The sequence below is a fragment of the Sebastes fasciatus genome, chromosome 4, assembly GCF_043250625.1.
Source record: "Sebastes fasciatus isolate fSebFas1 chromosome 4, fSebFas1.pri, whole genome shotgun sequence".
NCBI lineage: Eukaryota > Metazoa > Chordata > Actinopteri > Perciformes > Sebastidae > Sebastes > Sebastes fasciatus.
The window spans coordinates 29,946,630-29,961,819 of NC_133798.1; the positions used below are offsets into that span (position 1 = coordinate 29,946,630).

Genomic DNA, 15,190 nt, shown 5'->3' on the forward strand with positions numbered 1-15,190 from the left:
GGAATGTTATTCTTGGTGGTGTATTAAATAACTGACCGATTTTAGTGTCTCTAGAAATAATGTGCCAATGCTTTCTGATAGAATGTTTTATTTCATTTGATCTATCAGTAAAGTTTATAACACAGACAGCTCTTGGTTTGTTTTTTTGTCTTTCTATCCCCTTGTGGTTTTGTTGTCACCTGTTGTAAGGCTGCATCTAGACATTTATCTTCATATCCTCTTTGTTTAAAACGTTACTTCATTATGCTCACTTGGTTTTCAAAAGATTCCTTTGTGTCACTAATTCTCTGTAATCTATGGAATTGACTCAATGGGATGGCATCTTTCATGCTTGTTAGCTAGTACCATGAGAATGCAATGTCTTTGCTGTGCTGCGTTGAGATGGTGCAGATTGAAGGAAACCGGTCGCCTCAGTCTTTGTTTCCTTGCAGGGTCCAGTTAGGTTGGTGCTAAACTGGCTTCTTTGCTCCGGTGGTTTTACCGTCAGCGGGCAGACTGTGCCGCAGCCGCTACTAAACTTGTTTGCTCTCTGTTAGCGGAGCGTACTTAACAGGGATGTTTTCAGGCAGACTCTTGCATCCCTGCGAGGAGAAAGGAGTCTGATGTGTTTACTCCAAGCAGACTGCACGGTGCTCAGAGCTCCACCAGTGTGGAGAGCAGAGCCGAGGTGAAGAGAAAAGAGAGAGACCAAAAAGAGAAAGAGAGAACAGCTAACGCTGCGGTTTTGTCGACCTGGTGACGTCATGGGTCATGGGCTACAGTAGCCTATAGTTACTGTAAACGTTGAGTCCATGAGCAGAGTTCAGGGCTCAGACGCCATTTTCAGTGGCAAGTCCCAGCAATACATAATCTTACACTACCAACTATCTCAAATGTGATGGGTGTTGGAGCTCGTCAACTGAAGTCAGTCTGAGAACAGCTGATGGTGTTTTTAAAACACATTATTTGGTATCATTATAGAAACACCATCAACTTTTTTTTCAACTTTGATATCAATCAAAAACAAAATAACTTAATCAGACACAATAAAATCTTTAGTTTGCGTTTGTTTATTTAAAAAGAAAAAGAGAGAAAAGCAAATCACATTTGTCTTATTCATAAACTGCTCTTTAGTAATTTGTCCCAGTATGCAACACTTCTTATATAAACAATGATCAGATAACAAACAATTTGAATTTGACACGTAGAAATGCTTCTGATTTCTGTGTGCATTGTTTTTCATGATTTAACAGTCTTGAAGGCAGGTAATGCAGTTATTTGAATAAATTACATTTATATTACTACATTAGATAAAATCAATCAGTGTGGTAAAATCTGTGTGTTGTAGTAATAAGTAGAAATGTGACACATCAAATGAAAACACTTTCAGGACAAAAGAAAAAATCTGTAAAAACAACAATGTATAAATTGTATGTAACCAATAAATACACATTTATGACATCGAATGAAAGTGAATCTTTGGTTGTTCTACTCAGTGTGATTGACAGGAGAGATGATCAGAGGGGCAGAGTTTTTACCACCATCATTAGGACAAGGACTAAAGTATGGGTAGAGTTTCTCAGTGAAGGAGCAGCCAGTAAAGGAGTAGATAAGAGCTGCAGCATCAACATCATAAAAGGAGACCAGACCCTCCTCATAATCCACAAACACCCCCACCTTCTCAGGCTGACACTTCAGGGAGAGAAGGACTCTAGGGTCAGCAAGAGCTTTGTACTCCATTTCATTCCTCAACCATATCGTCCAGTGACCATTCTGAGGAGACAGTATGATTTTCCCCTTCCTGTTGATCGACTCTCTGGCCACTCCTAAAGTCCAGTCAGTCTTCTCTTTAACTTGAACCTCATAGTAAAACCTTCCTGAAGAGAAACTCTGCTTTGCTAAGACATTAGCACATCTATCAAATCTCTCTGGGTTGTCTGGGAGATTCTTCTTTACATCACTATTATGTACTTGTTTTCCATCATCAGACAGGATGAGAGCAGGATTTGCTGTATCAGGATCAAGTGTCACATCCACTGCAGACTGCTGGACCCTCTTCAACTCAGCCTCAAGCAGCTTATTCATCTGTTTAATGAGCGTCTCCTCCAACTGATTCACAGCTCTCCTCACAATCCCCTCAAATGAAGATGGATGGACGCTGATTTCTGTCCAGTTCTTGGTGGGTAGAGCAGTGTTCAGGGACGGGAAGCTTTGGAGGACGTGGAGGTGGTCTTCAGAGAGTAAGAGCTGCTCCACCTCAGTGCTTCTCTTCTTCAACTCAGAGATTTCCTGTTCCAGCTCTTTGATGAAGCCTTCAGCCTGTTTCTCTGTCTTTCTCTGCTTCTCTTTGATCGCGTCGATGAGCTCAGCCTGGCTCCTCTCAACCGACTCCTTCAGAGCGGTGAAGACCTGAACACTATCTGCTATCTTTCTGTCTGCATCTTCCTTACTGAGCTCCACTGAGTGTTTCATCTCCTGAATCTTCAGCCGTCTCTTCTGGATCATCTGCTGAATTTCAGCCTCAAGCTCGGCCTTCTTTCCATCATATCCTTCTTTCAAAGGAACAACTTCATGTGTCTTGTGGTCTGAAATAGTGCAGAGCATGCAGACACACATCTGGTCGTTCTTACAGAACAGCTCTAGCAGTTTATCGTGCTTCGTACACATCCTGCCTTCCAGGTTCTCCACAGGGTCGATCAGCTGATGTCTTTTCAGAGCTGACCTTGTCAGATGAGGCTCCAGGTGAGTCTCACAGTAGGATTCCAGACACACCAGGCAGGACTTCAGGGCCTTCAGTTTGGTTCCAGTGCAGGCGTCACAAGGAACTTCTCTTGGTTTGGCAGCTTGTTGCTCTGAGCTGCTGCTGCTGGCTTTCTGTTGAGCTGACTGCCTGAACTGAGCAGCCATCTCAGAGATGAAAGTATTGACCTGCAGCTCAGGTCTGATGTGGAAAACCTTTTTACAGTTGGGACACTGGCATAGGACATTAATATCCCAGTGATCAGTGATGCAGGTTTTACAGAAGTTGTGTCCACATGGTATGGCGACTGGATCAGTGAACACATCCAGACAGATGGAGCACAGAAACTGATCTTCAGTCAGCAGACAGCTGGCAGCAGACATATCTCCACTCTGAGGACAAAAAGAGTGAAAAACAAAACTGTAATTACCTATCTTTTACTTATTTGTTTAATAAAATCAAACTATGGTTAGTGGAATATAATGAGAGTCATCCTGAACGCTGTTATATTGCATCAAACTGAGGGCCATATTTATTTAAAAAATGGTGCAACGCAAATATGTGCTGTAGTCGTCAATGAATTTGATGGCATCTATTCAGCGTCTGATTTATTAAGAGATCATATTATGCAGTCAGTTCATGCTGGGAGTGGAATTATTAATACATTAGCAAGCATTAACCTACACACGTTTATGGGAAATGAAAAGCATATATAATAAGACAAATCAAAGACATACAAACTTTATAGAAGCCTATATTAATTTAATACTTTTAGTTACAAGATTCTGATTATAATACAAAATTTAAGTCAACTAATATCATGATGTATTTATTTTGGACTAAGCTACCCAGCAATATGTGAAGTTGTTAAAATGAGCTCCACCTTTACCAGCTGCAACATTAAAGTGATGAACACATTAATGCATCAATAATAATGATCCAATAACATAACATATATTATTCTGAAATGAGCCTTTCAGCATAATGAGTACTTTTAACTTTTAGTGATTTAGTATACTTTGATGTTTATACTTCAGCACTTTTACTAAATTAACATTTTGAATGCATGACTTTTACTTGTAACAGTGTATTTCTGAACTGTGGTATTACTACTTTTACTCAAGTAAAAGATCTCAGTATGGAGGGCCGAACCTGTCAAAATCAAAACTAAATAAACAAATGAGTAAATTACTCGATAAATAAATAAATATGTCATTAAATGTACCAAAATAATATTAAAAATAAGTGTAGGCATTAATTAATTGATGAATTGTAATATAAATTGTTTTAATTTACTTTATTCATTTATCTTTGTATTAATTCCCCTATTTATCTACTCTACTAATTTTCCCTTTCATTATTTTTTTATTAACTAATATTTATTTATTTAATTTTGCATTTATTTTTTATTAATTTAAAATATATTATTAAATGTATTTTTTCATTATTAATTAATTAATGTATTTAATTATTTATCCATTATTTTCCCTTTGCAAGTTCCCCCTATTATTTCCCTAAACTTATGTATTTCTGTATTCTCTTCTTTAGACATTTCTTTTTTTACATTTCTTGATGCAATTCTGCTTCATTATACAAATGAGGGGGCTGTCATTCAACTTGAGTCATGGGGTCAACTTTTCGCCTATTGGTTGATCGACATCAGAGTGCATTGATTGACTATACTGTACTTGTTATCATGCTAGCTAGCAAACGCTGTCTGCTTATCAACTCTAGTCTTTGTCTCCGGCTACGTACAGTACACTACAATGGAGAGAAAGCTTGGCGGCTTCGGCCTGGAGGTTCTCACTCTGAACAAGCTCAACCTTGGGGGTCCGCAAAAGAGTTAAACAGTTAAGCTCCAGTTGTTTGGTCTGCACACCTGTACCAGTCGGACAATGCAACCAGCTGCAGACTGACAACCAAGACTGATGTTGAAGACTGGAGTTGATAAGCAGACAGCGTTAGCTCGCCTTGTACAGTCAATCTATGCACTCAAGTTGACCCCATGATGAAACATGTTGAATGACAGCCCCCTCATTTACATAGTGAAGCAGAAATGCATAAAGACATGTAAAAGGAATTGTATAAAGAAAAGAATACAGAAATAAATAACTAGGGGGAAATAAATAGTTGGAATATTGCAAAGGGAAAACAATGCATAAATAAATACATTTAATAATTAATAAATACATTTAAAAATGATTTTTAACTGTTTCAAAATAAATGTAAAAATAAACAAATACATTTAAGTAAATGAAAATATATAAATAAATAAAAAAGGAAAATTAAATTGAAGAGTAGATAAATAGGGGAATTAATACAAAGATAAATATAGATTAATTAAAACAGAAATATAAATTTCTGTCACATTTCATCAATTAATTAATGTCTACATTTATTTTCAATATTATTTTTTGGCACATTCAATGAGAAATTAATTTAATAATGCATTTTTGATTTTGGCAGCTTCTGTCCTCCATATTTCAGTACTTCTTTCACCTTTGATGTAAATGCAGCCAAACTCACAATTAAATGTTTTTGCAGCCTGTCGTGATTCTGATTGATGGTCAAGTTACAAGTTTAATGAACACAAACCAAAACTCTTCATCCACTATTTGTTTACAGTAATCAGATATTGTGTTCATTAATAACAGCCAAATTGCTCCATTTTTTCTTTCTAATAATGGCTTTTCAGTTATATAGGCCTATATTGAGGAACTTTCTGTCTGAGTAGAGCTGAAGTTTTGAGTTCATACCGGTTGTTGAAACACAGTAAATATGATCAGCTTACAAAGGCAGACAGCAGCTACAGAAACAGAGAAGTTGAGAGGAAAGGGTTTGAAGTTCACGGCTGTTTACCAAAGTGTGTAACAGCTATAAGTGGTAAAACCTAAATTTGGTGCCTTTTATAATCATTAAATCAGATACTGTACTCGAAAAGGAATCTAATCTACACTAGTTAGCTTTTAGCATGACTAGTTTATCTGCTGTTTTATTCTTTGTTGTGGTTTCTGGTTTCAACTAAATCTTGACAGTTAGTGTATTTAGTCTCTGTAGGTCAGTGTACTCACCAGTGTTTGGCAGAGATTCTGCTGTGTTGTTGATAAAAACCTGCTGGATTCAGTTGAATGTTTCTTTAGAGAGAAACACAGAGGCTTGTCTCGACTGCAGCTCTGCTGTCACTCAGACAAACGTTCACTTTCATTTCCTGAAATGCAGCTCTCCTCTTTCAGTGTTGCTCCTCCTCTCAGTGTAGATCTGTCAGTGAGGCTTTTTTTAAATACCTTGACATGGCTTTGGAACAAGATGAGTTTTAACTTTTTGTTTCTTCCTCTTTTTTCTACAGCAGCAGCCAAAACAACATACAACTACAAACAGACAACATAACAAAATAGGTCAGTGCAAGATATTCAAGAACATCCTGTATGTTTTGATCAACAGGCTACAACGCTTCCTTTACAGTCCCTCTACAGTCCCTCAAACACTCCAATGTTCAGCTCACTGTTTATCCTGCAATTTCACTTTTCTGCTGCTTTACAAAGTGTTCATCATCTTTTCTTCATGTGACAGATTTCTCACTGATCACATTACAGGATAAAAAAATTAAAGGGACTATTTGTAACTTTTTAAGCGTATAAATGTAGCGGGTCGCCACACATGCGCGTTCGCATATGCGCGCTCGCGTGTGGCTGGAGACTCGTCTCCGCTGCCTGCTCTCCTTCACTCAGAATGCGCGCGTCCTCGCTGTCTCGCTCAACCTCTAGACGTGAAAGCGCGCTCACTACACACTGCAGAAGAGTTAGTTTAGCTCTGAGAATATCTAGTGAATGAACAGGGGACGTTTGTGCAGAAATAAATGCTGCAGTTCCTCCAGACCAACAGAGGTTTCCCGTGTCTTGTGAAGTGACGGAGTCTTCAGAGAGTTACGTTGTCTTCTCGTTACCGACCGGGTGCCGGTGTCTCCTCTGCTCTCTCCGGCTGCGGGCGGAGAGAGCAGGGAGACAGAGCAGAGCCCCGCTGCTTCAGCCTGCACTTAGGCAGGAAAAGCCAACACTAGGATCAGATCTAAATCATGTTCATGGAGAGACCTTCGTCTGGTCAGCTAACATTACTGCCAAGCAGGTGAAATATAGAGTGATATTGTGGTTTTAGCTGACGTGTGTTGCCTCACTTTTTTGAGCGATGCTCGTTCAGGTATATCTAGAGCGAGCAAGCGCTAACTGAAAGTTACAAATAGTCCCTTTAAAGAAAAACTGAGATGAAAATCTTTTGTCACTGGACCACAATGTAGGCTTCTCCGTGATTTTGAGGTTTCAAAAAAGTAAAGTACTTCTATCAGAGAACCCTTTACGTTATTTTAGAAAAAGCTCCTCAATCAGACAGAGTAGTCGGCCTTAATTACATTCCACGACTGGAAAATCCATAGTGTGTCTAAGAAAACACAGATGGTTTATAATTAGGAAAAGAGTGATATGTTCCCAGGAAGTAATCATTTTAAAATCAAAGGAAATCCTTCAACGCTACTACAAAATGAAAACAAAACAGTTGAGTGGTAGATGTGCAAAAACATACTGTACATTGTGTCAGAAGGCTTAAACACCACACAACAATCCCATCAGTCTAAAGTTGAGCTCAGTCTTTGATTTTATAATTTGTAACCTTTTAACATCTCAGCAACGTGTATTTCTTCTCACGCTCTTGGGTCAAGATAAATACAGTACAGCAAATATAGTCTGTTTAAAAGTAAAACTTGTGAATTGTTCCTTTCACAATGGAAAATGACTGATGCTAATGCTGTAGCTGTTTCAGGTGGCCTTAGATCTGAGTTGGGAAAGTTAAATGTATCATATTGTTGCAGTCGATTGGAAAGATTCTAGGTCATGCAAAAAAATAGCCGCACAATTACTTAAAACAAAGTGACTAAGTAAATGTAATACTTCCTACCTCTGCCAATGTGTCATTCTGACTGTAATCATTTCAGTATTTATCTCCATACACTATACAGTCTATGATCCATCATAGCAACTAATCCCTCTGCACTTCACTGCTGTTCTCCAAAATGTTGAGTACATTTTCTCCTTTTCTTTATCTAAAATAAGATTTTAAAACTCGGATGGAGAATCCTTCTGATTGGACCACAGCAGTAGATTAATGAGCTTTTCTGTGATTCTCTATTTGTAAAAGTAGTTAAAGTACAATACTTTTAAAGTAAGTCTTAAATGAAAGTAAAGTTGCCGATTTTAGAATGAGCTCAAAAAACTACAAAACAAACAAAAAAGCGTAGAGTACTTGTACCAATTAGACTTCATATAATCTGCTCCAGCATCAGACTGTGTAGATATTTATTAAGAGCATGACCTCATATGACCACAGGCTGCAGTTTATTAACTCCACCAGAGGGCGTTCTCACATATCACTTATTCTCTACAAACTAGTAGCACTGGTTTAACACAACTCAGACCCAGAAGTAATTGCCATCAGGTAGAGGGGTCAGGCTAGTCTTAGGTCTTTGAAAAAGACAATCGGCGTGTACCAGTTTGTCTTTCAAATTCTTTCCTCGACGGAATGTTATTCTTGGTGGTGTATTAAATAACTGACCGATTTTAGTGTCTCTAGAAATAATGTGCCAATACTTTCTGATAGAATGTTTTATTTAATTTGATCTATCAGCACAATTTAAAACACAGACAGCACTTGGTTTGTTTGTTGTCTTTCTATCCCCTTGTGGTTTTGTTGTCACCTGCTGTAAGGCTGCATCTAGACATTTATCTTCATATCCTCTTTGTTTAAAACGTTATTTCATTATACTCACTTGGTTATCAAAAGATTCCTTTGTGTCACTAATTCTCTGTAATCTATGGAATTGACTCAATGGGATGGCATCTTTCATGCTTGTTAGCTAGTACCATGAGAATGCAATGTCTTTGCTGTGCTGTGTTGAGATGGTGCAGATTGAAGGAAACCGGTCGCTTCAGTCTTTGTTTCCTTGCAGGGTCCAGTTAGGTTGGCGCTAACCTGGCTTCTTTGCTCCGGTGGTTTTACCGTCAGCGGGCAGACTGTGCCGTAGCCGCTACTAAACTTGTTTGCTCTCTGTTAGCGGAGCGTACTTAACAGGGATGTTTTCAGGCAGACTCTTGCGTCCCTGCGAGGAGAAAGGAGTCTGATGTGTCTGCTCCAAGCAGACTGCACAGTGCTCAGAGCTCCGAGCTCCACCAGTGTGGAGAGCCGAGCCGAGGTGAAGAGAAAAGAGAGAGACCAAAAAGAAAAAGAGAGAACAGCTGAGGCTGTGGTTTTGTCGACCTGGTGACGTCATGGGTCATGGCCTACAGTAGCCTATAGTTACTGTAAATGTTGAGACCATGAGCGGAGTGCAGGGCTCAAGGATCCTGGGAAACTGATTATTATTTTTGTATCATTATAGAAACACCATCAGCTGTTTTTTCAGCTTTCATATCAATCAAAAACAAAATAACTTAATCAGACACAATAAAATCTTTAGTTTGCTTTTGTTTATTTAAAAAGAAAAAGAGAGAAAAGCAAATCACATTTGTATTATTCATAAACTGCTTTATAGTAATTTGTGCCTGTATGCAATACTTCTTATATACACAATGATCAGATAACAAACAATTTGAATTTGACACGTACAAATGCTTCTGATTTCTGAAAACATTTTTTGTGATGATTTAACAGTCTTGAAGGCAGGTAATGCAGTTATTAAAATAAATTAGACTACATTAGGTATTATCAATCAGTGTGGTAGAATCTCTGTGTTGTAGTAATAAGTGGCAATGTGACACATCAAATAAAAACACTTTCAGGGAAAAAGAAAAAATCAGTCTAAACAACAATGTATAAATTGTATATCACCAATAAATACACATTTATTACATCAAATGAAAGTGAATCTTTGGTTGTTGTACTCAGTGTGATTGACAGGAGAGATGATCAGAGGGGCAGAGTTTTTACCTCCATAGTTAAGACTGGGACCAAAGAATGGGTAGAGTTTCTCAGTGAAGCAGCAGCCAGTAAAGGAGTAGATAAGAGCTGCAGCATCAACATCATAAAAGGAGACCAGACCCTCCTCATAATCCACAAACACCCCCACCTTCTCAGGCTGACACTTCAGAGAGAGACAGACTGAAGGGCTAGCAAGAGCTTCGTACTCATTTTTATTCCTCAACCATATCGTCCAGTAACCATCCTGAGGAGACAGTATGATTTGTCCCTTCCTGTTGATCGACTCTGTGGCCACTCCTAAAGTCCAGTCAGTCTTCTCTTTAACTTGAACCTCATAGTAAAACCTTCCTGAAGAGAAACTCTGCTTTGCTAAGACATTAGCACATCTATCAAATCTCTCTGGGTTGTCTGGGAGATTCTTCTTTACATCACTATTATGTACTTGTTTTCCATCATCAGACAGGATGAGAGCAGGATTTGCTGTATCAGGATCAAGTGTCACATCCACTGCAGACTGCTGGACCCTCTTCAACTCAGCCTCAAGCAGCTTATTCATCTGTTTAATGAGCGTCTCCTCCAACTGATTCACAGCTCTCCTCACAATCCCCTCAAATGAAGATGGATGGACGCTGATTTCTGTCCAGTTCTTGGTGGGTAGAGCAGTGTTCAGGGACGGGAAGCTTTGGAGGACGTGGAGGTGGTCTTCAGAGAGTAAGAGCTGCTCCACCTCAGTGCTTCTCTTCTTCAACTCAGAGATTTCCTGTTCCAGCTCTTTGATGAAGCCTTCAGCCTGTTTCTCTGTCTTTCTCTGCTTCTCTTTGATCGCGTCGATGAGCTCAGCCTGGCTCCTCTCAACCGACTCCTTCAGAGCGGTGAAGACCTGAACACTATCTGCTATCTTTCTGTCTGCATCTTCCTTACTGAGCTCCACTGAGTGTTTCATCTCCTGAATCTTCAGCCGTCTCTTCTGGATCATCTGCTGAATTTCAGCCTCAAGCTCGGCCTTCTTTCCATCATATCCTTCTTTCAAAGGAACAACTTCATGTGTCTTGTGGTCTGAAATAGTGCAGAGCATGCAGACACACATCTGGTCGTTCTTACAGAACAGCTCTAGCAGTTTATCGTGCTTCGTACACATCCTGCCTTCCAGGTTCTCCACAGGGTCGATCAGCTGATGTCTTTTCAGAGCTGACCTTGTCAGATGAGGCTCCAGGTGAGTCTCACAGTAGGATTCCAGACACACCAGGCAGGACTTCAGGGCCTTCAGTTTGGTTCCAGTGCAGGCGTCACAAGGAACTTCTCTTGGTTTGGCAGCTTGTTGCTCTGAGCTGCTGCTGCTGGCTTTCTGTTGAGCTGACTGCCTGAACTGAGCAGCCATCTCAGAGATGAAAGTATTGACCTGCAGCTCAGGTCTGATGTGGAAAACCTTTTTACAGTTGGGACACTGGCATAGGACATTAATATCCCAGTGATCAGTGATGCAGGTTTTACAGAAGTTGTGTCCACATGGTATGGCGACTGGATCAGTGAACACATCCAGACAGATGGAGCACAGAAACTGATCTTCAGTCAGCAGACAGCTGGCAGCAGACATATCTCCACTCTGAGGACAAAAAGAGTGAAAAACAAAACTGTAATTACCTATCTTTTACTTATTTGTTTAATAAAATCAAACTATGGTTAGTGGAATATAATGAGAGTCATCCTGAACGCTGTTATATTGCATCAAACTGAGGGCCATATTTATTTAAAAAATGGTGCAACGCAAATATGTGCTGTAGTCGTCAATGAATTTGATGGCATCTATTCAGCGTCTGATTTATTAAGAGATCATATTATGCAGTCAGTTCATGCTGGGAGTGGAATTATTAATACATTAGCAAGCATTAACCTACACACGTTTATGGGAAATGAAAAGCATATATAATAAGACAAATCAAAGACATACAAACTTTATAGAAGCCTATATTAATTTAATACTTTTAGTTACAAGATTCTGATTATAATACAAAATTTAAGTCAACTAATATCATGATGTATTTATTTTGGACTAAGCTACCCAGCAATATGTGAAGTTGTTAAAATGAGCTCCACCTTTACCAGCTGCAACATTAAAGTGATGAACACATTAATGCATCAATAATAATGATCCAATAACATAACATATATTATTCTGAAATGAGCCTTTCAGCATAATGAGTACTTTTAACTTTTAGTGATTTAGTATACTTTGATGTTTATACTTCAGCACTTTTACTAAATTAACATTTTGAATGCATGACTTTTACTTGTAACAGTGTATTTCTGAACTGTGGTATTACTACTTTTACTCAAGTAAAAGATCTCAGTATGGAGGGCCGAACCTGTCAAAATCAAAACTAAATAAACAAATGAGTAAATTACTCGATAAATAAATAAATATGTCATTAAATGTACCAAAATAATATTAAAAATAAGTGTAGGCATTAATTAATTGATGAATTGTAATATAAATTGTTTTAATTTACTTTATTCATTTATCTTTGTATTAATTCCCCTATTTATCTACTCTACTAATTTTCCCTTTCATTATTTTTTTATTAACTAATATTTATTTATTTAATTTTGCATTTATTTTTTATTAATTTAAAATATATTATTAAATGTATTTTTTCATTATTAATTAATTAATGTATTTAATTATTTATCCATTATTTTCCCTTTGCAAGTTCCCCCTATTATTTCCCTAAACTTATGTATTTCTGTATTCTCTTCTTTAGACATTTCTTTTTTTACATTTCTTGATGCAATTCTGCTTCATTATACAAATGAGGGGGCTGTCATTCAACTTGAGTCATGGGGTCAACTTTTCGCCTATTGGTTGATCGACATCAGAGTGCATTGATTGACTATACTGTACTTGTTATCATGCTAGCTAGCAAACGCTGTCTGCTTATCAACTCTAGTCTTTGTCTCCGGCTACGTACAGTACACTACAATGGAGAGAAAGCTTGGCGGCTTCGGCCTGGAGGTTCTCACTCTGAACAAGCTCAACCTTGGGGGTCCGCAAAAGAGTTAAACAGTTAAGCTCCAGTTGTTTGGTCTGCACACCTGTACCAGTCGGACAATGCAACCAGCTGCAGACTGACAACCAAGACTGATGTTGAAGACTGGAGTTGATAAGCAGACAGCGTTAGCTCGCCTTGTACAGTCAATCTATGCACTCAAGTTGACCCCATGATGAAACATGTTGAATGACAGCCCCCTCATTTACATAGTGAAGCAGAAATGCATAAAGACATGTAAAAGGAATTGTATAAAGAAAAGAATACAGAAATAAATAACTAGGGGGAAATAAATAGTTGGAATATTGCAAAGGGAAAACAATGCATAAATAAATACATTTAATAATTAATAAATACATTTAAAAATGATTTTTAACTGTTTCAAAATAAATGTAAAAATAAACAAATACATTTAAGTAAATGAAAATATATAAATAAATAAAAAAGGAAAATTAAATTGAAGAGTAGATAAATAGGGGAATTAATACAAAGATAAATATAGATTAATTAAAACAGAAATATAAATTTCTGTCACATTTCATCAATTAATTAATGTCTACATTTATTTTCAATATTATTTTTTGGCACATTCAATGAGAAATTAATTTAATAATGCATTTTTGATTTTGGCAGCTTCTGTCCTCCATATTTCAGTACTTCTTTCACCTTTGATGTAAATGCAGCCAAACTCACAATTAAATGTTTTTGCAGCCTGTCGTGATTCTGATTGATGGTCAAGTTACAAGTTTAATGAACACAAACCAAAACTCTTCATCCACTATTTGTTTACAGTAATCAGATATTGTGTTCATTAATAACAGCCAAATTGCTCCATTTTTTCTTTCTAATAATGGCTTTTCAGTTATATAGGCCTATATTGAGGAACTTTCTGTCTGAGTAGAGCTGAAGTTTTGAGTTCATACCGGTTGTTGAAACACAGTAAATATGATCAGCTTACAAAGGCAGACAGCAGCTACAGAAACAGAGAAGTTGAGAGGAAAGGGTTTGAAGTTCACGGCTGTTTACCAAAGTGTGTAACAGCTATAAGTGGTAAAACCTAAATTTGGTGCCTTTTATAATCATTAAATCAGATACTGTACTCGAAAAGGAATCTAATCTACACTAGTTAGCTTTTAGCATGACTAGTTTATCTGCTGTTTTATTCTTTGTTGTGGTTTCTGGTTTCAACTAAATCTTGACAGTTAGTGTATTTAGTCTCTGTAGGTCAGTGTACTCACCAGTGTTTGGCAGAGATTCTGCTGTGTTGTTGATAAAAACCTGCTGGATTCAGTTGAATGTTTCTTTAGAGAGAAACACAGAGGCTTGTCTCGACTGCAGCTCTGCTGTCACTCAGACAAACGTTCACTTTCATTTCCTGAAATGCAGCTCTCCTCTTTCAGTGTTGCTCCTCCTCTCAGTGTAGATCTGTCAGTGAGGCTTTTTTTAAATACCTTGACATGGCTTTGGAACAAGATGAGTTTTAACTTTTTGTTTCTTCCTCTTTTTTCTACAGCAGCAGCCAAAACAACATACAACTACAAACAGACAACATAACAAAATAGGTCAGTGCAAGATATTCAAGAACATCCTGTATGTTTTGATCAACAGGCTACAACGCTTCCTTTACAGTCCCTCTACAGTCCCTCAAACACTCCAATGTTCAGCTCACTGTTTATCCTGCAATTTCACTTTTCTGCTGCTTTACAAAGTGTTCATCATCTTTTCTTCATGTGACAGATTTCTCACTGATCACATTACAGGATAAAAAAATTAAAGGGACTATTTGTAACTTTTTAAGCGTATAAATGTAGCGGGTCGCCACACATGCGCGTTCGCATATGCGCGCTCGCGTGTGGCTGGAGACTCGTCTCCGCTGCCTGCTCTCCTTCACTCAGAATGCGCGCGTCCTCGCTGTCTCGCTCAACCTCTAGACGTGAAAGCGCGCTCACTACACACTGCAGAAGAGTTAGTTTAGCTCTGAGAATATCTAGTGAATGAACAGGGGACGTTTGTGCAGAAATAAATGCTGCAGTTCCTCCAGACCAACAGAGGTTTCCCGTGTCTTGTGAAGTGACGGAGTCTTCAGAGAGTTACGTTGTCTTCTCGTTACCGACCGGGTGCCGGTGTCTCCTCTGCTCTCTCCGGCTGCGGGCGGAGAGAGCAGGGAGACAGAGCAGAGCCCCGCTGCTTCAGCCTGCACTTAGGCAGGAAAAGCCAACACTAGGATCAGATCTAAATCATGTTCATGGAGAGACCTTCGTCTGGTCAGCTAACATTACTGCCAAGCAGGTGAAATATAGAGTGATATTGTGGTTTTAGCTGACGTGTGTTGCCTCACTTTTTTGAGCGATGCTCGTTCAGGTATATCTAGAGCGAGCAAGCGCTAACTGAAAGTTACAAATAGTCCCTTTAAAGAAAAACTGAGATGAAAATCTTTTGTCACTGGACCACAATGTAGGCTTCTCCG

At 38.4% G+C, this 15,190-nt stretch overlaps 2 protein-coding genes and 1 long non-coding RNA gene across 4 annotated transcripts in view; 1 reads left to right on the forward strand and 2 right to left on the reverse strand.

Moving 5' to 3' along the window:
• The window catches only part of LOC141766572 (uncharacterized), a 103,509-nt gene that overhangs the window by 47,894 nt on the left and 40,425 nt on the right, over nucleotides 1-15,190 (forward strand). The gene's annotated exons all lie outside the window — the stretch shown is intronic.
• Nucleotides 1,074-3,102, reverse strand: LOC141767107 (E3 ubiquitin-protein ligase TRIM21-like). Of its 2 annotated transcripts, XM_074634349.1 has the most exons (2): nucleotides 2,876-3,102; nucleotides 1,074-2,839 (listed from the first exon to the last, which is right to left on the reverse strand). In XM_074634349.1, the coding sequence occupies exons 1-2, from the start codon at nucleotides 3,100-3,102 to the stop codon at nucleotides 1,468-1,470; spliced, it is 1,599 nt and encodes a 532-aa protein (XP_074490450.1). In that variant the 3' UTR covers nucleotides 1,074-1,467. The 2 variants fall into 2 exon arrangements, with proteins under 2 accessions (XP_074490450.1, XP_074490449.1); XM_074634348.1 differs by having other exon boundaries at nucleotides 1,074-3,102.
• On the reverse strand, nucleotides 9,612-11,273 carry LOC141766861 (E3 ubiquitin-protein ligase TRIM21-like). Its single transcript, XM_074634037.1, has one exon. It carries the CDS (start codon nucleotides 11,271-11,273, stop codon nucleotides 9,612-9,614), a length of 1,662 nt encoding a protein of 553 aa, XP_074490138.1.

Coding starts and splice junctions, on each gene's coding strand:
- LOC141767107 (XM_074634348.1), bottom strand. CDS start 3,102: ATGTCTGCTGCCAGCTGTCTGCTGACTGAAGATCAGTTTCTGTGCTCC.
- LOC141766861 (XM_074634037.1), bottom strand. CDS start 11,273: ATGTCTGCTGCCAGCTGTCTGCTGACTGAAGATCAGTTTCTGTGCTCC.